Source organism: Pelodiscus sinensis, chromosome 4 (genome assembly GCF_052426305.1).
Source record: "Pelodiscus sinensis isolate ZL-2025 chromosome 4, ASM5242630v1, whole genome shotgun sequence".
NCBI lineage: Eukaryota > Metazoa > Chordata > Testudines > Trionychidae > Pelodiscus > Pelodiscus sinensis.
In genome coordinates, this window is record NC_143055.1 from 105,002,433 (window position 1) to 105,025,081 (window position 22,649).

General features: G+C 44.0%; 1 protein-coding gene across 2 annotated transcripts in view; it reads right to left on the reverse strand.

Annotated features, from left to right (window-relative positions):
- Nucleotides 1-5,335, reverse strand: part of ANK2 (ankyrin 2) — a 592,965-nt gene extending 587,630 nt beyond the window's left edge. For both annotated transcript variants that reach the window (XM_075929759.2, XM_075929766.2), the window contains exon 1: nucleotides 4,851-5,335. In XM_075929759.2, coding sequence (XP_075785874.2) covers nucleotides 4,851-4,922 — 72 coding nt within the window. In that variant the 5' untranslated portion in view covers nucleotides 4,923-5,335. The remainder of the gene's footprint in view (nucleotides 1-4,850) is intronic.
- Nucleotides 5,336-22,649: the final 17,314 nt, after the last annotated feature.

Below are 22,649 nucleotides of genomic sequence, written 5' to 3' on the forward strand. Positions count from 1 at the left end.
CGAGGTGTACCGGTAGTTCGGAATAGGCACCCTAGTCCGAACTACCTAGTTCGAGCCCCGTGTAGCCGCGCTACACGGGGTTCGAAGCAGCGGGGATTTAAAAATGGCGGCTCCCCGCTTATGCTAATGAAGCCCGGGAAATTCAAATCCCGGGCTTCATTAGCAAGTGCGGTATGCATACATTACCCTCCTAGTTCGAACTAGGAGGGTAGTGTAGACATACCCTTAGAGATAAACATCTGTCAGGGATGGTCTAGATCAGGGTTTCCCAACCTGTGGGTCCGACCCAAATATGGGTCGCCATTACATTTCAAAAGGGTTGTCAGGTGTCTCCCTAGGTGGCTCTTAAGGAGCCATTCACACGTTTTTTGAATTGCCCTGGGTCACCAAGTCTTCCTGAATTGTCAAAATGGGTCCCCATATGGAAAAGGTTGGGAACCGCTGGTCTAGATAGATGGTACTTAGCACTGCCATGAGTGCAAGGGATTGTACTTAATGACCTCTCAAAGTCCCTTTCAGTTATTTTATTCTATCCTTACATATTAATTCAGAATGCTGAGTCATTGTGTCATGTTCATTGCAGAATAAATACCATAATGAAAAGCTAATTCAGAATGCTAAAAAGTCCTTGATTTTAAATTACAAATAACTATGGCAGCTAACAAACTGACCACTAGGTAACAGTAAATCACGGTAATAAATTATGATAATAAGTTATGATAATAAGTGTTTCTAAAATAATAAAATAAAGATATGCGCACAAAAATGAAATTTTCAATTTGTCATTAAATCTGTATCTGACAAGTCAATAGTTAAAGAAGACTGTTTTCCTTTACCTTTGGTTGCTTCTGACCCCCAAAAGCCTCTCTGGTAAGCAAGGACAGTCAGGATGTAGACACACCAGCCATACTCTTCTTACCCTAGATGTGCCCTTTGCCAATAGTCAGGGAGAGGTTATGATACAGGAATTTACATTCTATTAGGACTTTGCATTCTACACTCTTACACCCAGGGAATACTCCAAAAGACACTGGAGCACACATAACATCCAGTTAAGCCTATGGTATTTGTCTCATTTCCCACTTTTATTTTACATTACTTTCCTGGGATAATAAATCTAGTGGATGGAATGCAATATTATCTCTGTGTTTAATATTACCATGTAGAGAGCAATCCACTGACTCTAGAATGGCTTCTCTTTTTCCCGTCCCTTCATGAGTTATGGCAACAGCAATCCCCAACTGTTTGCTATTAAAAATAAATAACTGGGAATGTAATATTCAAGTAATATTCATGACTTGGATGCTGACCATAGATCTAAGAAATGCACCAGATGCTTGAAATGTACACGAGGATCACATCAGATTTCTATTGAGGTGAGTCACCATAGTGGCTCCCAATCACTTACAAGGGGTTATTCTGCATAGCTTGTTCAAATAAACATATTGCATAAATGATAAGCACATAAAGCTACAAGCTTCTCGATGGACTAATTTCTCAGATTCTTAGTGTTTAGGTTTGGGACCTGATTTCTTCCAGGTCAGGTCCTTACTATCTCTTTACTGTAACTATATTTTGTCCTAATACTCTGTGTCTTTGCTGATATCACTGTTTAGGGAAGGTCAAATGAATTCAGGAAAGTCCCCTATTCACTTTGCTCACTTCTAAACTCAAACTCAGATTAAACTATAAAAGCCCAGACACTTTCTTCCTCCCTTTCAGTTTCCAGCTGGGAAGGAACAGGAAGTGCCAAAACTTTTGGGGGGGGAAACCATTCTATTGGTATTTCCAGCTGGGAACAGATGCAAATGTGTCCTAAAATCGCACACAAAAGCCTTGTTGCCCAAGATTTCCAGCCTGACTTTTCAATGTATAATAGGTTTAACTAGTCCAGAAGTTTGGATGATTATCCGAACTCCAAATGCTAAGATTCCCCCATTAACAATATGGCCACTTTGTCAGAAGAAAACGAAGATGAAGAAGAAGATATATATGACACACTCATTTGGTTACTTACCAAGAAAACTTTTTTAAACAGTTTTTAATTTTAACATCTTAATCATGCTACTTTTGAAGTTCTAGTATTAAAAGCAAGCCAAACATTTCAGAACTGGACAGGACATACTCATTATTATCTATTCTATTTCTAGTATGTTCAAAAACACTTGCAGAGCAGAAACACTTCAGTTCCCTGCAGTCAGAAGTTGAGCAGTATTTCTGTTCTACTTGAGTGGACAAAGACCAGACCAGGTAGAGAATGAAAAATAACTCTTAAAAAACAATTCCAAAAATCAAAATGTAAATTAATGCACCAGTCACTGCAATTTACAGGTATGGGGTTTTTTTTTGTTTTGGTTTGGTTTTTTTGCAAAGAGGTGAAAGAATGTTACAAAAAACAGGAAATTGATTTTTATTCATGTGCTTCAATAAACATCTCAACCACAATAGTAACATCCCCTAAAATATCTGTTGATGCAGAGCTACTGTTATGCAAATTGTTTTAATGTAACTGCATTAATCTTGACATCAGATATAATTCAATGAATGTATGTGTGTATACACAAGATTGTATATACATGTATGGCTATTTATCATTTGTGTATGTGTATACCCGTGACATGCACATCTAGATAGTATTCAAAATAGGTTTGTCTGTATATTTATATATTAGAATGTGAAGAGGGAAGGAGAGATGTGTCAACAGATTAATATTTAACTATTTTCGTTCAGTGCTTTACCTTTCAGTCCTTCTGCCTTTGTTCAAAACTCAGTGAAACTTTGGTGATTTTTTACTCCCTCACCATCAGTGTTCACAAAATGACATCATTCTAGCTCACTGAGAGGTTCTACATTAATGGTAAACAAGGATGAGAAAGGTGCATGTGTTTTATGTAATAATTCTAATGTAATTCAGTAGCATCCAGGGTCCCGCTTTCTATTTTCTATGTATTTATTTACTATGTATTACCAGGTTTACAAATACTTGCCATGTGAATACCAGAAATATACATTCAGTACAACAGTTAGGTTTTGTTTAAACATAACAGGAATGTAATTACCAGGTCTCCCTAACACTGAGCGTCATCAAAATATAGGACCTTGCTTTCTACAACTGAATTAATTTTTAACAATGTAGTGCATATCACCAGAGAGGAGCATATTTATTAGACTTCAACCATACAGATGCTCATGATACTAATATATATACACACATGTTTGTTAGTCTCTAAGGTGCCACAGGAGTACTCATTGTTCATACAGGTATGTTATCTTTGCACTTGACACAGCACCTCAAAATAAACAGAAGCAACTGAGAGAGGCAACAGGAGGACAATCAGAAGAAAGACTCAGCACAGCATAGTACTGTCACCAAAACTTAATTAGGTTACATTAAGATAGAGCAACAACCCCTTAATTTCTTTGAGTTAACTGTTGCCAAACAAGCATAACCAAGGGACTGGGAGTCCTACCCCCTTCATGAGTCAGACCTTGGAGGTCCTGATGTGGAATAAACTAAAGGTGAGCATAATGCTTTGAGAGTATTTCTAGATGTTATCATAACTTTTCCATGTTGACCTTGTATTTCCCCTCTCTCTCCTTTCTCCACAACTGAAACTATGACCCACAGGGGGGAAAACATCTGTCATGTCCTCTCCTCACATATCCCCACTTCATTTTCTAAAGCTCAATCCTAGCTGTGCTGGTAACAGAGGGAAACTCCTCAGCCTGCCTCTTTTGTCAAGGCCTCCTTTGCCACCCCCCCACCCCGTACTGTCAGAGCATAATAATGACACAGCCAAGAAAGGTCACACTCACGCCTACACGCATACCGGCCTCTGTGCTACCCTGCCTGTCATCAATGCTTCTTCAGATCAGCATAGCCACACAGCTCTTAAACACCCCAACTATACCAGATGGCTTCAGCCCTTCTTACATGGCACAGAGCAAACAGAAACCTGCATTCCTCTACAACATAATGCTAAACAGAGAGACAGAAAGAGAGGCAGGGTGGGGGGGTGTTTGTCTGTCATACAACATCTTGACATTTGTGGCATATGGGATGTCTTTGATTCTTCCCGGTTATGTGGCATCTCTCCTGTGCTGTATCTTCTATGTATGAGATGAATGACGCATGCTTTGTCTGTGATGTTTTAACACACGTGGTGTTTGTGTCAGCTATGGTATTTGTTTCAGTGCTCTCCTTGTCAGACAGGCGTATGTCTGCTGTGTGTGTCATAGTGAAGTGGGTGTGTGTTTGGGGTATATGGGGAGTGTACATTACTCTGCCTTATGCATTCCACACAAACTGTGCTGTGAGCCAATGCCTTGCAATGTGTGTATTGTGTGGTAGCAAGTCAGCGTGTGCCAGGCTGTTATTACAATGTGTTATTGGGCCAATGCCATGCAGTGTAGTGTGTGGCAATGAAAGGGAGCGGGTTTTCTGTGGCTGTGTGTCAGTGCCATGCAGCGGATGTGGTGCTGTTGTGTGTCAATGCCAGGCAGTGGGTATTGTGAGGCGGTGTTGCTTAGTCCTATACAGCGTGTTGCGAGGCAGGTGTGTCAGTGCCAGGCAGTAGGTGTTGTGAGGCAGATGTGTGTCGGCCCCATGCAGTTTGTTGTGCAGCGGGTGTGTCAGTGACAAGCAGTGGTTGTTGTGAGACGGTGTTGCTCAGTCCGATGCAGTGTGTTGTGAGGCAGGTGTGTCAGCCCCATGCAGTCTGTTGTGCAGGGGATGTGTCAGTGCCAGACAGCGGGTGCTGTGAGGTGGGTGTGTGTCAAGTCCCATGCAGGGTGCTGTGAGGCAGGTGTGTCAACTCCCATGCGATGTGCCCTCTGCAGGGTGCACCCACCTGGCGAATGCGTGCTTGGCTGGCGGGGGGAGAGGGCCCGCCTCCCGGGCCGGGAGAGGTGGGGGAAGCCATCTTCCTGCTCCTGGGCTCCTTCTGGCTGTCACTTTGCTCTCGCCAGCCCTGCTGCCCGGTGTCCGCCTGCGACCGCCGCAGCCTCTTCCCGGCCTCTCCTCTGCCGGCGCCAAGGACAGGCGAGAGCTCTGCTCATCCCAGAGCCCCGCTGCTCTCGCCTCCCTCCGCCGCCCCTGGCTGCCCTCGGGGCCCGGTGCACACACTGCAGCGGTGGGTGGCAGGGGCTGGACGCCGCTCAGTGCATGACCTTGCGGGGGAAAGTCAGCGGCAGTGCGGCGCTGCCTCCGCTCGGGCTCCGCGCCGGGGCGGCTTCTGCTGCAGCAGCCGGTCTGCCTGCGGGCTCCGAGCCTGGGTGCGCGCGTGAGAGGGGCGGGGGCAGCGCGAGCGCCGGGATTATTCTAGCGAGCGGGTGAGCTCATGGACAGCTCCTGGACAGAACGTCTCGCTGCACCGCTGCCGGCGGGGGGGGGTTACCCCCACCCCCACCCCCACCCCTCTCTCTCACACACACGGCGGGAGTTATTCCCGGCAGTGACACGTGCCGTGCTGCCTTTTGGCCAAGTGGCCTCCAAAGCAGGTGCCTTTGCCGGTGGGAAAAGGGCGGGGGGGGGGGGGAGCTTCCTATGCTTCGGGCAGGGGAGTGTCAGCTTGCCTGGGGGGGGGGGGGAGGGAGGACCAAAACGTGGTTGATCTTTCTTTGGCGTCCAGCTGCACTTGTGGGCTAGCTTCCTGCTGGGGGCTTCCCCACGGCCAGGGCACCCCAGTGCAAAGTTACCAAAACCTGGGCTAGTGGGCGCTGGTGAGCTGTTTGGGAAAAACAAAACGAGTGGGGAGGGAGTGCTTGTATACACCTGGCTGCATCTAGACAGGCAAGATTTTGCGCACATACTTTTAACGGAAAAGTTTTTCCGTTAAAAGTATTTGCCCAAGAGAGCATCTACACTGGCACGGATGCTTTTGCGCAAAAGCCATCTTTTGCGCATAAGCATCCGTGCCAGTGTAGACGCTCACTTGCGCAAGAAAGCTCTGATGGCCATTTTAGCCATCGGGCTTTCTTGTGCAAGAAATTAACTTGGCTGTCTACACTGGCCCTCTTGCACAAGAATACTTGTGGAAGAGGGCTTATCCCTGAGCGGGAGCGTCGGAGTATTTGCACAAGAACCACTGAGTTTGTACAATACAAAGTCAGTGTTCTTGCACAAACACTCGCGGCCAGTGTAGACATGTGGCAAGATTTTGCACAAAAGCGGACGCTTTTGCACAAAATCTTGCCAGTCTAGATGCAGCTCCTTACTCTGCTGCCTTCTCTGAGCCCTGGGAAAACTGTGCTAGGAAATCAACATAATCAGGACAAACGCCTTAATAAGAAGGCTAGAGCATGTTTATACCTAAAGACTATGGGGGAAGCACCCTGCACAGGTACACATGTATACAATTCTGTGCCTGGAGGCCTTTTATAAGGAGCTGTATGTCTGATGCTGTACTACCCCAGAACTTTATCCTGATCAAGATCCTATGAAATATAAAAATTATGCTTTGGACTCTTCAAATAGTTTTGTATTTATATTTGTCTGTAAAGCTCTAAGTATCCTTATACTAAACCAGACCTTTACCTTCTGAAATGTCACCTCACTGAAGGATTAACAGGATTTCATTAATGAGGTGGAAGTAATAAAGAATGAATGCATATCTTCCTTAGCAGGCCTGTCTTTTCAATTGCTGCTATAGCAGTCATTAAAAGGTTGACCATTATAGTGCCTTCCACCAAAGATGCCACATTAGAATTCCGAATGCACTGGGGGCTAATATATTTCAGCCAGAGACAGGTCACTTGAGCTTTTATTACTTTGAAAGTAGAATTTCTCAGCCAGTCAGACTGCACAGCAATTGTATGCCTCTGTCCCCATAGTAGGCACAAGAATGCACTGTATGCTACAGCCCGTGAATTCTGATTATTTTTACATATTTACCTTGCCAATGTACCATATCAATCGCAGAGACAGAAAAGGAAGTGAATGGAGGGGTGGGGAGGGAGATGGAGAAAAAAGCTGAGGAGAGACAAGGTCAAGTGTCAAATAAAATAGAGTGAGGGAGAGAGACAAAAGAAAGACAGACTGCTGGGTATGTGGTGTCAGACTGTGCCTGGGTCAGCAAAAAGGAGGAGATTCCCAGAAACACTTTGATCAAGATAATTTTATATATCCCTTATTCTGCTCACAGAGATCAATAGCCATTACTGTAGTGTTGAGTAAATTGGGATATAAATGTTTTCCATTCCACCTATAACTGCCGGCCTTGACGTCAATGACAGTGAGCTTCAAGCTTTATTTTTCTCATCAACTTTTCTTCTCTAGGTTGTTTTTTTTTTCCAGAAAAAAATAATTCTGGAAGCAGCAGGATTCTAAAGCTAGTGATATAAAGACTCAATGAATACACAGTAGAAATAAAACAGCTGGTATATGGTCTATGTAACTGATGTAGCTTCATCTCAAACTGGATATCAAAGCTGACAAGGAAGAGATTTTATTTTTTATTTTAAATATATTATTTTAAATACTAAAGATGATATTTGAACATCTTCTTAGTTGAGTTTAATAAAAATGCAAATAAAACTATTTAAGATGAAAAAAATCCTATTTTGAGTGTGTTCACTATATTCATATGCAGTCTGATAGCCTAGGAACACCTGTATTTCTCATTTGCTGAACAGCAGTCTTTATCCTCATGGTACAACCAAGTCTTTTAGGCATATCTTTATCATAGGACATCCTGTTTGGTTTTGGATTTGTGTGCATATTACATCCTGATTTCACTCTTATTTATTTGTATAGTCAGGAGCCTTCACTGTACAAACATAAACAATATACCCTTCCCCACAAATTCATAGACTTTAAGGCCAAGAGAGAGGATCATTATGTAGCCTGACTTCTTTCATAACATACAAATTGTTATGGAATAGAATTTCACTCAGTAAGTTCTGCATCGAGCACATAACTTCTGCTGAATCAGAACATAAATTTTAGAAAGGAAATCAATCTTAATTTAAACACCTTAACTGAAAGAGCAACATTACATCTCTAGATACGTTGTTTCAATGGCCAATTACCCTCACATTTTAAAAACGGTGTTATTTTTAGTACATATTTGTCCAGCTTCAATTTCCAGGCATGGGATCTTCTTATACCTATGTCTGCTGGAATAAAGAGCTTTCCCTACACTATTTTTTTAAACCAATGGAAAAAACATTATGCATATAACTAGTACAAAAACAAGTAGCCCTATGGCATATTAGAGACTAACAACAATATATCTATTCTATAGTACCATGAGCTTTCATGGGCAAAACCCACTTCTTTAGATGAGATGATCTTCCGAAGAAGTGGGTTTTGCCCACGAAAACTCATGATACTATAGGTATATTCTTGTTAGTCTCTAATGTGCCACAGGACTACTCATTTTTAAAGTTACAGACTAAAGGCATGTCTACACAGCAGGGCTAAAGCAAATTAAGCTACACATCTTGAGCTATGTCAATTGTGTAGCTTAAGACAAAATAGCTTATTTTGGCTTTTGATGCTGTCTACACAATAGGAAGTCCGGGTTAGAGCATTCTTCCTTCAACTTCCCTTGCTCCTCGTAAAATGAGGGTTACAGGAGTCAGAGTAAGTCCTCCAGCTTGACACCATTTCAACATTATGCCAAAATAATGCTGCTGTGTAGACAATAGCCTCACATGGCTACCCCTCTGAGACTTTTATAACTAGTGCAGTCTCAAGTCCTTTCCTAAGTACTATTCTTTAATTAGGTTAAGTTATACTCTCTGTAACTTGTTCCTGAGCTCAGACTTGTGCATTTTTGGTGCTACATACTGATCATGTTTTCACCAGGGGCAAAAGGTATGCTCTTGAATGTGTTCCCTAATATGCATTAACTATCATTGAAATAACCTCTACCAGCTAACTTCTTGTTAAAACAACTTTGTCTACACTAGGATTTTTACATATTTTAACATTTCAACTTTGTTTCTAGAGTTGACATGGCCACTGTGTCTAATTGTGAGATGTCTCCACTCAACTCTGTTTCAGAACCAGGATGCTGCATTAGGACAGATTGTGGAAATTAGAATTAGAGAAGAACTGTTAGCTCTTTTGCTCGTGCAGATTCAGAGAAGTGTGGTTCAGGAACAAAACTAGCAGCTCTCATGTGGATGGAGGGAGGGATCCTGTGAGCTCTCAATTTCCCAACACCTCTACCTCACCACATGCTGTGTGAATTATGAATGGACCCAAAGGAAAGATTGCTAGAGGCACAGAGAATAGGCCACATCCAGCTGAGACTATTAGACTGAAATTGGGGAAGTAGGAGAAGATGAACTAGAGATTTTGGGGACATACAGGACTGCTGCCACAGGGGCAAAGGGTGCAATTTCTCAAGAACTCAGACATTCTAAAGGGCTTAGGAACAGCACAAAATACCCCAGAGCTCTATGCCATGCACTCCAGACTGTTTAGAGGGCTGCCAAGGGGAATGTAAGGGGACAGCACAGTCTGGGTGGTGGTAGGGCAGGGGTGAGCAAGCTGTTTGGATCCGTTCCACCAAGCTATTGATCTGGCCCATGGCCCACCCTGCTGTGCCCCCGCCCCTAGGCCACTCGAGATGGGGGCAGAGGAGTGCGCAAAATAATTTCCTGTTCAAAGCAGTTGATGGCTCCCTTCCCCTGCCAGGGGCACACGGCACCTAGAGGGAGCCACCAGCTGTTCAAAATGCTTGGCTGTTCGCTCTAGGCACCGCATGCCCCTGGCAGGGCAGAAGTGGGGGCAGAGGACAAGAGACTTGGCGCGAAGTCTCCTCCCCGTGTCAAGGGAAAATGGCATTTAGAGGGAACCGCCCCTTCCACTAAGGCTTTACACCTTTCGAGGGCTGGAGCCAGCCCACGACCACTACCAAAATTGGTGAAGTGGCTCCCCCTGCAAAAAAATGATTGCCTTCCCCTGTGTTAGAGGCTATCTATCTCCACCCCACTCCTTTCACACGGGACCCTTTCTCTTCCAGGAGTATGGAGCTGCCCTATCACATTGCCCAGGGCCCAGCAAGCCTAGAGCTCCCCAGAGTACACCAAGTCTCACTCTAATTAGAAAAACATACCAGAGATAGGGAAGCATGTAGCTGTATGTAAAAATGAGCTAAGATGGTGATTCAAAGAGTGGGTGCATGGAGAAGGAAGTCCATAGGTCCTCTTTAGAAATTTGGGACAAATCCTGAGCACAACAACCTTTTAGGTTTTTTCCTGTCACTAATTTGTTACTCATTCTCTACACAGTCCCATGCCTGAAATTAACAAAGCAAATTTCCTCTGTGTAATATAGTCTAATGGTACATCTACACTGCTTGCTTATTTCAGAATAAGCTATTTTGGAAGAAAAATGCCGAAATAGCTTATTTCGAAATAGAGCGGAATGAGGAGTAACGGTAGTTCGAACTAGGAAGCCTAGTTCGAACTACCTAGTTCGTGCCGCGTGTAGCCGCGCGGCACAGGGTTCGAACGAGCGGGGATTTAAAAATGGCGGAGCCCCGCTTATGCAAATGAAGCCCGGGAAATTCAAATTTCCCGGGCTTCATTTGCAAGTGCGGTATGCCTACATTACCCTCCTAGTTCGAACTAGGAAGGGTAGTGTAGACATACCCCAAGAGATTTATATAATCAAAATAATGTTCCTTCTCTCATTCTGCGTGTTCCTCTTAAACAGCCTCTGTGAGCTCAACACTCAAGGATTTCTGTCATGCAGCGTTATTATCTAGGTGTCCCATGTACAGAAGTGGGCTGCACGGATTGCTTCACCCTTTTGACCTTGTTCAGAAGCTCAGGACAGCCCTATCACCAAGAATCCTGTGCTCAACAAGTTCCTATTGATGGCAATGCAGACTCTGAGTGCCCGGATACCTCTCCCCACCCCCCAAGCAGAGAATAAACACTTGAGCTAGATAAGTAAGATAAGAGGTCCTCTCTGCATGCTTTCCTGTGAGGAAGATGATACTAAAGGTATGCTAGTTTCACCTCAGTAAAGGCACCAAACAAAGACAGGATTAGCAGTGTGGCCTGCCTCATGCAACATGAGTCATCACTTCTGTTATCTTGCCTATTCTCTTTACAACAAAAAGTTACATTGCCATCACAAATCCCCTTAGATATAATCACACCTGTTGTTATTTTAATATACAAAAGTCAACCAGCTGAAGGCTGGAGTAAATCCTCAGATGGTGTAAATCTACAAAGCTCCATTAACTTAAACACAACAACAGCAATTTAGCCCAGCCAAAGATCCTGGTCCTATTGAAAACGGTAACATGATATTCACAGGTTTCAGAGGTAAGAGCCATGTTAGTCTGTTTCAGAAAGAAAAACTACAAGGAGTCTGGTGGTACCACTAACAATTTTATGATGGCATAAGCTAATGAAATTGTTAGCCTTTAAAGTGCCCCCAGATATCTTGTTCAGAGGAACTCTGACTGTTGTACTGCGGCTTCACAACTTAGTAATATAATATAATGGGGTTACAAGACAACACTATAAAATCCCGCTGTATAAGGTTATGTAAGAGTACAGCAGAGACCCTTTTGCAGGCAAGGCAATGGCCCCAAGGAAACCGCCCAAGAACAAAGAACTCACAGTAATAGAGGATAAAGCATAAGTAGTACAACGAATCTGAGAACTAGACAATGTCCAGAAAGAATATAACTTTAATTGTTAACTGAGTCTATTCATGTAAGGTGAAATGCTGGCTTGACTGAAATCATGCCAAACTCCCACTGACCAAGATTTCAGCCCTGTCTTTGTTGTTCTTTAATATGAGATGCAAAATAAGATTCAGACCTGGCAAATACTGATTCTTCAGAAGATTGTTTTCATCATCCTGGATGGTATGAAGAAAGATTCAGCACAAAGAAAAGGGCAAGAACATGCTTTCTTCTGGAAATATCTTATCATAATCAAAAGTGAACTTATTGGAAGAGATAATGAACAGGGAGCCAGGAAAGAGAATTCATTTGTTCCCTCTCTCTCATATATGGTGGGCCAAATCTTTAGCTGGTGTAATCTTGCATAGAACTGGCACCTTATCTTTATAGCTAATATTGAGAAGGATTATAGTGGTGATAAAAGTGGTCTACAGAATCAGATTGCATCAACTGCAGGGATGATATGCAACATTTATTTCTGTTAGGAAACTGTCATTGACAAATCTGGTTATTTTCACTAAAATATATTGCAATCATTTGTGCAATTTTAGCTGTCTTCATACTTCTAAATTTATTTTTACATGATGCTTAAAACTGGCTAAACTTGTTATTTTTAAATAAACTGAATAACATAGCTTTTATTTATTCCCCACACCACATTACATATGGAGAGTTAGTGTTTATTGTTTACACAGGCTGTGTCTAGACTGGCAAGTTTTTCCGCAAAATCGGCTGCTTTTGTGGAAAAACTTGCCAGCTGTCTACACTGGCCGCTTGAATTTCCACAGGAACACTGACTTCCTACTGTCTGAAATCAGTGCTTCTGGAGGAAATACTATGCTGCTCCCGTTTGGGCAAAAGTCCCTTTTGCGCAAAGCTTTTGCGCAAAAGGGCCAGTGTAGACAGCTCAGATTTGTTTTGCGCAAAAAAGCCCCGATCGCAAAAATGGCCATCGGGGCTTTTTTGCGGAAAAGCACATCTAGATTGGCACGGACGCTTTTCCGCAAAAAGTGCTTTTGCGGAAAAGCATCCGTGCCAATCTAGATGCTCTTTGCCGCAAATGCTTTTAACGGAAAACTTTTCTATTAAAAGCATTTGCGGAAAATCATGCCAGTCTAGACATAGCCAGAAAGTATGAGAAAATAGCACAAGCAATTCCTTAACAATGACTCTTACTTGTTCTCACTCAGAAGAGCTTGTAGGCCTTTGTTTAAAAGCAGGTAGCTAAGAAACGTAAAGCTTATGCAACTGTGTGCCTTTGCCAGATTTTTATTGTGCATGTTTTTGATTTTGCTATTAAGGTGAATGGTCTTTTTAAACTATGAGTTAGTTGTTTTAGAAATGTAGACTTGCATTTAGTCATTGCAGCACATGAAAACTCTCCATTGGCTTGAAGATCGCTACGAGTTACTCTCCAGGCATGCAGAGCAAAGAGGACAGCCACTGAAAATGAATGTCTTTCTTCCTGGGAGAATTATGCTTTGCCTCTTCTTCAATAGACACGGGATGTTTCCAAAGATACTACAATCACACAAATGAGTCAGCCTTCTGTGGCCAAGAATATTAGTCAGTTTCTGCATGACCTGCTACAGCAAATTCAGTCATTCACAAGGGGTGCAATCCTGTGCTGTATTTGGAAACAAGGGCACAAAGCACCTCCAGCAGTTGCTCTGCACTCTACAGCATAGAGCCCCAAGTCACCTCTCACTCTACAAGAGTAACAATGTGCATGCATGTTCTTCTTGTGACAGATATACAGTAGAGCTACAGAACTCAGAAATGGAGACACCTCAACAACATGAGCATACTAGACAGAGCTTAGATGTTAGATTCGTTCATAGGTACCCATCTCCATAGTATCTGAGTACAGAGAGGAAGGGTATGAGGCTTGGAAACTTTTTCCACAATGTTTTGAATTAAATCTTTGCCTTAAAAATAAATTAAGAAACAATTAGAAAAAGGTTTCAAATGCATCACCCCCAAAGCCTTCTCAAAAATTGTTTAATTTTTATCATTAAACCTTCTAAATTCCCAACCCCTGTATCCTAAACATAATTCCCACACTCCCTGTTATCCCCTTTTCCTGACCTGACTGTGGTTCTTTAGTCATCTTCTCCTTCTATGATGCAAATAGGCCATTTCTGCTGTAATAGGTGGCTTCAGCAGGAAATCTCTGTTGAGATCAGAAGTCAGTAGTGAAGCCGCTGGGGCAGGGCAGGGCAGGCATGCTGCTGTCTGGTCTTTTTGTGCTGCTGGATTCTTGTTGTTTCCTCACTGCTCTGGGCTGTTCCAGAGGTGGATGAAGTTGGGAGGCTTAAAGCAGCCCCAAGTTTGTCTGGGGGTGGGCTCAGCCCCCAGCTGTCCCCAATCCATTCTGCTAAATGGCTGTTGGCATTCGCAGTAAAGAAGATTACATGAACCTCAACAGGCTTGGAAATTTCTTTCAGATCAGTTTACAAATACTGGGGTGCTTATCTGAATGGAGTTACCAACATTTCTTCGTATGAAAAAAATCGGTTCGAGTCAGTTACAAAACCAGTTCTGCTCTTGAGGTTTCTGGCACTTCCAACTTCTGGCCATGCTTTAAAATGTCACAACAGCAGCCTCCCCTGCAGTGTTTTGTCACTTTCAATTCCCATCATGTCTAAGCCAGAATGTGCAAAGACATCATGCAAAACCTGTTTTCAGAATTAACTTCTTTGAACTAGGGCTTAGCCATAGTTTTGGATGGTGAATTGGATAGGTTCTTATCTTATTTAAACACCCTCAACCTTCCCTTATTTTTAGCAACCCACACGTTTGCTCCTTTGCCTGGTTCCCACTAATGCCTGTAAACTGTACATCACATACCCTGATACTTCCCAGAGGAGACAGGAGTCTCTCACACTCACCACCATACTTCATATATACACACACAAAATTGAGCCGGTGCACCCCAGTGCACTGCTCCACTAAGAGCTGGCTGGGGCTCTGGGCTGCAGGAGGAGATGGAGGAGGAGGAGGGGAGCACTTTGAGCTGGGCTCCCGGGATTCTCCTCCTGCACACTACTGCTCTAAGCAGCAGGCAGGTGGAAAGAGTCAACTGGGGGTGCACCACACATTGGTCCAGGAATGCCCAAGCCCTAGCACAATTAAGGAGGGCAAAGGAGGCGGAAGCCCCGCCTCATTATTACCAACGCTGCTTGTTGCTTGCTGTTCCTCTTCCATCACTGTTAGGGAGCAAAAGGAAAGTATACTGCTTGCCTGCCTTCCTCCCTCCTGGCTGTCTGGCAGGGGCAGGGGGCAGAGAAGTGAGTGACCCATGCTGGGCGCTGTCCTTTGGCAGTGATAGAAGGGGAACAGCAAGCAACAAGCAGCTTTGGTAGGAATCGGGGAGGGGGGGGCTTCCATTCCCCTGCTCACCCTAAGGGGTGCCCTTGCCCCCGAACTCCTTCCTATACTCACCAACTCCCTGCTCTGAGCTCCCCCCTGCCCTAATTCCTGTACCTCTCCAAACTCACTCCATCTTCTGCCCTGAAAGCCCCATCTCACATCCCCAACACTGACTCCTGCACCCCTCCCCCACAAACACACCCTCTGCCCCGAGTCTCTCCTCATGCATACACACCCCAACCCCCGGTCCCATGTCCTACCCCATACCTCCTCCAGGGGTGGGGGATAATACAGCAGTGGGGGGTAATACAGCAGTGTCTGTAAGAAATTTAAGTTACTGTCACTCCTGCACACACATCTATGGCTTGAACTCCTAACACAATTTGGCAATTTCAGGAGGCAGATAGAATGTATTACAATCTTAACACAAAACAGTCATGCACTTATCTACAGGGGCAGTGGTGGGAAAAAAAGGGCAGTTGCTCTTTGTCCCCCCTTAGAAAGCCCTCGAACCCCTGGAGTTTGAGTGAGTGGCATTGCGACTGCGTGCACAGGAACACACCACCACTCTGATTTGGCCCCGTTGCTGGAGTGGCCCTGCAACCCATGAACAGGTTACAATGCCACTCACTCAAATGTGGCCCAGTGCTGCCCCCTGTCATGATAGAGGATCAGCTGGGCCAATTTTGAGTGGTGCTGCAACCCTATGCCCCAGTGGGGAAATTGGCCCTAGCCCCATGGGACAGAAGCTTCCACGGTGGGGGGGGTGCTCACTCTCCATCCCCCCCTCTCCCTGGCAACTCAGTTTTATGGGGCGAGGAGGCTAAAGTTCAGATTTCTCTCTGGGTCCCCCAGGACAGCTGAATGTCCTGGTCTATTGGAATTCTGAAGCTGGCAACCTGTGATGGGTTGCCAGGGCTTCATACTGATACCCAATTGCTAACTGTTCACAAAGTACAGTCACTCTCACCTGCAGCTTTACAGTCATGCACATGTACACATTGCTCGCCAAGGCAGCAGAGTATGAGGGGTTGTACTTTTAAACAATAATGATGCTGGCCCTAAAAATTAGCACTGAAGGCCTGATCCAAAGCTCATTAAGGAAATAAAGTCAATGGAGATTTAGCAGGCAATGAGATCTAGTGGATGACATGCAGAACTGGGACTCGGGATATGTTGGTTCTATTTCTTCCAGAGTCACTTGCCTATAATTCATGTCACCCTTGCCTTACATCCTTTGTGAAGGGTTTTGGTAGCTGCAGTGGAAAAGCACTCCAAAAGAGCTGGGATCGTTGCCGTATCCACGCGAGCCGACAGACTTGCCTAGCCTCTGGGCAAGATGGGAGCGGGGGCTGTTCTGTATTCCTGGCAGGGGCAGGGCCTTGTGCGAAAGGGGCTGGGTAGGGCATCCAGCCTTCAACACTGCCTGGACTGCACTACCTTCCTCACCCCGCCCCTCCAGCACCATCCAGGGCTCTACAGTGCACTGTGCGAGGATCCAGTGGCAATTAAAACAACCCAGAGTTCCATAGCAGCAGAACTGGACCGGAGCCTCAGGTCCCTTTGAATTGCCAGGCCTTAGGGAAGTTTTCCCTACTGCCCCCCTTCAGCAGGCCTGGCTGTGTGCTCAGCAGTTGCAGACTCTCATTCTACCCTTGATTCTTCATCAGAGATGTACCCCTTTGATAATCAGAAGGATTTCCTGCATTAGTGGTCATCCCTATCATTGGATATGCTCAAGGTATGACTAGTTTGGTAGCTCTGTCCGCAGAAGGAAAAGGAGATTGCTATTTCTGATTTTAACAATGTCATCCGTAGGGGATCTTGGATTTTAAAACAAATAAAGATGCAAATGACAGTCTCCTGTGTGTTCAAATGTATTTACAACACTCCTGCTGCAAGTGACCTTTACTTGAGAATCTGAAAAACCATTGCTGGGATAACAAAAATGCTCCAGGGCTGTGATTTAATAATAAGGAAGCAGCCTTTCATTTAGACTTACCTGGCTTTTGTTTATGTCATAGTTGTAAAAGTTGTCCAAGTTCCACATCCTGTTGAAGCCAATGAAGATATATAGAAAAATTAGAGCAGGTTTGGGCCTACTGCTTTGTCCCCTAAGAAAAAGAAATATTTAAAGGGAAAATATACATTATATTACTGCATGGCAGATAGACAGTCTTATAGCTCTGAAGCCAAAGTAAGAGCATATTTATTTCTAAGGCAACTGTGTATTAAGGTAATAATTTACCAAGCAATTCCATTCTGATATAAATATATATCTGCTTATATATTTTGCTAAATTCATATTTAACTTTGAAACTAACACAAGTGTTTGGGAAGTATCACTAACATTTTTACACATATAACTTATTGTATGTGCCTTAATTTGGAGCAACAGTTTGAAGTTTACATGGGCTAAATTCATCAGTGATGTAATTTTATAGAAGGCACCAGAATTATAACTCTGTTGATATCATTGTATTTTTCAATATACAAAACAAAGAGACAGGTGCACTTTGACTCAGGATATCTGGGTTCTATTCCCAGTTCTCACCCAGACCCCAGTTCTTCAGGGCAGTGAATCATAGATTTAAAGGTCAAAAGGGACCATAATTGTAAACAATTATGTTCAGTGCCTAGCACAATGGTGTTCCCGAGTCCAGTGTTTCTTAAACTTTTTAAGCCTGAGGAACACCAAACAATATTATTTTTTTATGGGGAACACCAAGGATTTTGTTGTCAAACAAAACAAAACAAAACAAAAAAGTGCAGCCCCCAGGGAAAACCAAACCTGGGAGTCTAAATGTGCCATGAGCCCCTCAGGAAGACTGCCCTAATAACAGTCTGGTACATGGAGCTGAAAACGTAGATCACAAAAAAGTAAAGATAATAATAAACAAATGCTAAATAAGATCATGTGTCTGGCCAGAAGGGAGGGTAGAGGAGGGGTCTTGTGGCAGGGTGTCTGGCCAGGAGAGATGGCAGAGAAGGGGTCTTGGGGTAGAATGTCTGGCCAGGAGCGGGTATTGGGGCAAGGTGTCTGGCCAGGAGGGAGGGTGCAGGAAGGGATGTGGGGCAGGTTATCAGAGCAAGCTGGGAATGTGGGATCTTGGTGGGGGAGGGGAGTGAGGGTGGGTTTTGGTGTGGGGTCTGGGCATGAGGGGGGATGGTTACCTGGCTTGGCACTCTGCTGCAGCAGGGAAAGCCTCCAGGGAGCATGCTCTTGTTCCTCGGAGAGGTGGGGTGGGGTGGGGGAGTGGAGAGCTCAGTTCCCGCCCCCCCCCACCCATGCAGTGGGGAATCCAGCGCACCTGCAGCACCAGGCCAGGCTTCCTGCTGGCAGGGTGGCCAGGGGGGTGGAGCGAGTAGAAACCCCAACTGTCCCTGCCAGGTTAAACTCTTCCATTTCCCCAGCAGGCTGGGGAGAGGTTCAGGGGAGTGAGAACAGCAGCGCATGGGGGGCAGCAGAGCTCGAGCGCGCTGCAGGCGGGGGGGGGGGGGCGGCAGATCCTGAGCCGGGTTCCCCACAGGCGGTATTTTAAAACACCGAGATCCAGGAGCGGCTCCCCAGCTTTGACATCCCCTCCCCCTCCCCTTCTCAGCAGCAGTGGCCGCTGTAAAAGCGGCCACCTGCACATGTGGAGGTGGAGGAGGAGGCTGCACAACACCAGAGGCCCCGTGGGACAGGGGCTGTCCTGCGGGCTGAGGGGGAGCAAGCACAGTGGGAGCTGTCTATGGGTTCTACAGGGGGCAGGGGAACAGATTTTTTTGTTTTTGTCTCCACAGCACACCTCTGACTGCCTTGCGGCACACAGGTGTGCTACGGAACACACTTTAAGAAATGCTGCTCTAGTAAGTTGGAATATTCTATATGCTCCTATTATAAAATAACTATGCTAACAACATCTTGTATTTACAAACCTTCTCTATTATGAAAATTTAACGTTAATTTTCACAGAATACAAATCAACAACTCTAATATGGGACACAACACAGGACATGTTGCATTCAAAATACTGTATATGTTTGGTACATCCCCTCCCCTCACGTGTACATTCCCCCTTCCTCCAGTACACACACACACACACACACACACACACACACACACACACACACACACACGTTTGGGGGGAAGTTTGCACACACATAGGACACAAAATATTAACAACTGGTATATAATAATAAAACTTATTAGACAATAAAACCCCAGTCTCCTGGCCAGATATTTAAGATTCGTGAGTCTGAGTCAGCCAAAAAAATCAAAATTCCATCACAATGATACTTCAAAAATAGAATTTCTGCTCTCATAAATTCCCCAGTACCACCCCTTAACCCATGCCTTACGGTGCATTCTCCAGCTGTGTCTTTGTGATCATATCGTCTTACATTAGGCAGTAATATGGTTTACAGGCTCCAGAACATGAGACTGATATCCAGCAGGTACAGGCAGTCCCCGGGTTACGTACAAGATAGGGACTGTAGGTTTGTTTTAAGTTGAATTTGTATGTAAGTTGGAACTGGCGTCCAGATTCAGCCGCTGTTGAAACTGACCAGCAGCGGCTGAATCGGACACGCTTGGAGCAGAGCAGCTGGCTCCTCGGCGCTACTGGACCAACCCGGCAGCACCCCAGCTGCTCTGCCCCAGGTGTTCCCAAGTGGAGCAGCTTTTCTCGCCACGGAGGACGCGGGCAGCGGGACCACCGCGGCGCATCTCGGCGGTCTGCTGGGAAGGGGGCGCAGCTACTTTGGGGTTCCCTCACCCCATTCTTAAGTAGAGATCCGACGTAAGTCGGATCCACGTAACCCAGGGACTGCCTGTATAATCTTTCACTACTAGGCAAGTCAAGGTTGTACCTGAGACACAGAAGATCCCTCTCTCTGGGTCATCAGGCCACAAATCATCAGGAATCACGAAGAGTTCTTCTTGTTTCACCCTTGAGGTTAAACTGTAGAGTACATCTTGGCACTCAGTGGTGTATCATCTGTGGCTTTTGGAATATTGTGGTGAAATGCAGTATGTGGACATTTAGATCCTTATTCAGCAAGATACTCAAGCATATGTCAAAATTTAAGCATTTGCTTCAGATGAATAATTTCAGATGTGTAATGTGTTAGTAATGTGCTGAAGTACCTTGCTGAACTGGGAACTTCAATACTAAGGCCTGATTCTCATTTATTCTAAAGCTTCTTTACACCACCACAACAGCTTAAAAGTAAGTATAATACATAGAATTTACTCCTACTTTCAGACCCCCCCCTTCATACAGTGTACTATTCTTTTTATTGTCACCCTCTGTATATCTGTCCAGCAGCTTCAAGTATTCTTGCCATGCAAAGTCATCCTTCCAGCAAAGACGGAAGAGAGAATACTGAAGGGCTGAAATCCCTGGTCTCCTGCAATTGAAGAAGGAAGCACTATTATATTGGTTTGAGCAGGCAATTAAGGAGGAGGTTGTGCCAGTAGACAGTTAGTGCAAAGGTCTGGGAGTTTCATCTTCAGATTCTGGCTATTGTCACAGACCACTGAGGAGTTCACACTTGGAAGGCAAGTGAAACTTCTGATTTAGGAAATTCATTCCTGAGAAACTGAGACTCAGCTGAAAGGAGCAGACATCTCTAAATGAGTCCTTGAGGTCATGGTACTTATCCTTCTGTTTTAGGAACTCTCTTCTGTGATGCCTTTTGTTTCTTCCTTAGAGAGCAGGGAACGAAGATACTATGGCAGTGGATATGGGGAAAAACATAATTAGTTAGTTAGATAAGACTGGAGCATTTTCATCTACTTTTCACATACAGCACTGAAGGTATTTGTGTCCTGGAACCTATCAGTGTTTCTTTAACAAATGTGAAAAATGAGTGACGGAAAAGCAATTGTCACCTTGGGAAGATTCCCAGTAGCAGAATAAATGAAGTAAGATGGCTTCGACAGAATCCGTTTTAGATTTGTTCTTACACCTATATTATATCTGAGCAAATATGCTCTTCATAAAGTGGTCTGTCTCTCACCAGTGCTGGCAGAGAGGATGAGAAATAATTTTTACCAGAAGAGAAGCCTTTTACCAAACTATAGCAGGCTGCCTGTATTGTGCCTTCATTGTTTGCCATCAATTTAATTAGCTGCCATGCTGGTTTCTATACTATGGAGATTGAAACAAAGAAAGAAACAGTATTTTTTCCAATATTAACATTGTTCTAGAAATCTGCTATTAGCTTCTATACCAGTTAATTCACTTCTCAGAAATATTGTCGTCTTTCTTCTGAAGGCCAAATCATCATCTAAATGTGTTTTATCTGTCTCTTCCAGGATCAGCTGCTGTAGAAATATTTCCAGAAGTTGTTTGTGTGTCTTTCAGATATCAAGTCCCCAGTAAGTATTTTCAGTTAGGTGGTTAACTATCCTGCATTCATTTTTTTGTTATCATTCTGACATGGATTCCTTTAAATCAAATTGATGAAGTCAAAAATAGCCCCAAGTGTTCTGAGCTCCAACTATCAGAGATTGAAAAGGTATCATAATTAAGAAGAAAAGGAAAGAGATGAAGTGTGTCTTCAACAACCAAAATATTGGTTAAGAATTTGGGCTTCATTCTGAGGCTTGACTCAGAACCAGCATAATGATATCTGGTTTTGGGTACTTGCCTAAGTAAAATGCTCTTCACATGCCATCAGATGATACCAAATGCCACACAGATCCAAATCATACAAAAAAAGGGAACTGTGACAAACATCTACTTCGTAACTATGAAATTGCTGAATATAGTTTTCTTCACTAGAAATTCATGTAAATTAATCACCATTCATGTAAATTAATCACCATTTTCAACCTGCCAGACCTCTACCATCGCTGGTGTTTTGGGGATAAAGGTGTTTAGGTGCCTAGAGATGCTGATGGATGCCTACTGGGATTGCCTCTCTGTAGCTTTAGGTAATAATTTTACCTAATTTTAAAAATGAAAGTCAGGGATCAAGAGCCAAACTACATCACTAGTTTTACAACCAGATAAAATCAGTGTAATGGAGTACAGAACCTAGCCCTCGGACTGCAAGGAAGTAGCAGGAGGATTTTTTGGGGGTAGAAACCTAATATGCAGAAAAAAAGAATCAATCAAAACTAGAAGTGAGAGATTAGAAAGAAAGAGTAGAAGAAAAGTGCTAAGAGATAAGGACATAGGAAAGAAGACAAGGAGGAAAACAACTATTGAGAAGCAGAAAAGAAGAGAATAACCAAAGCAAAGAAAGGAAAAAGAGAAAGGAATTGAAGATGGGAAGGGGAAAATGTGCAAAAGAATGAATGGTTCAGCTAGAATGTATTGTATTTTCCCCTGTGTTAATACTTTTTTAGAGACCATTGTAATTTCTTCGTAACTACTACTTCAACTTGAATTATAACAGCAAATTTCCCTTTACCATCAACCATGGATCTTTCCTACATCCATTATAAAACCCCCATAGTTATAGATGTGGGACGGGTAACACAAACCGCTGCCATCTAAGCTAAAGGAATAACTCCATTACTTGGTGGCAGAAGGCTGTTTTCCTCTAATGGACTGGCCACTAGAGATAAAATACACCCTGTCAATAAATTACATTATTTTCTTGTGATTACAAGACACTGGTCCT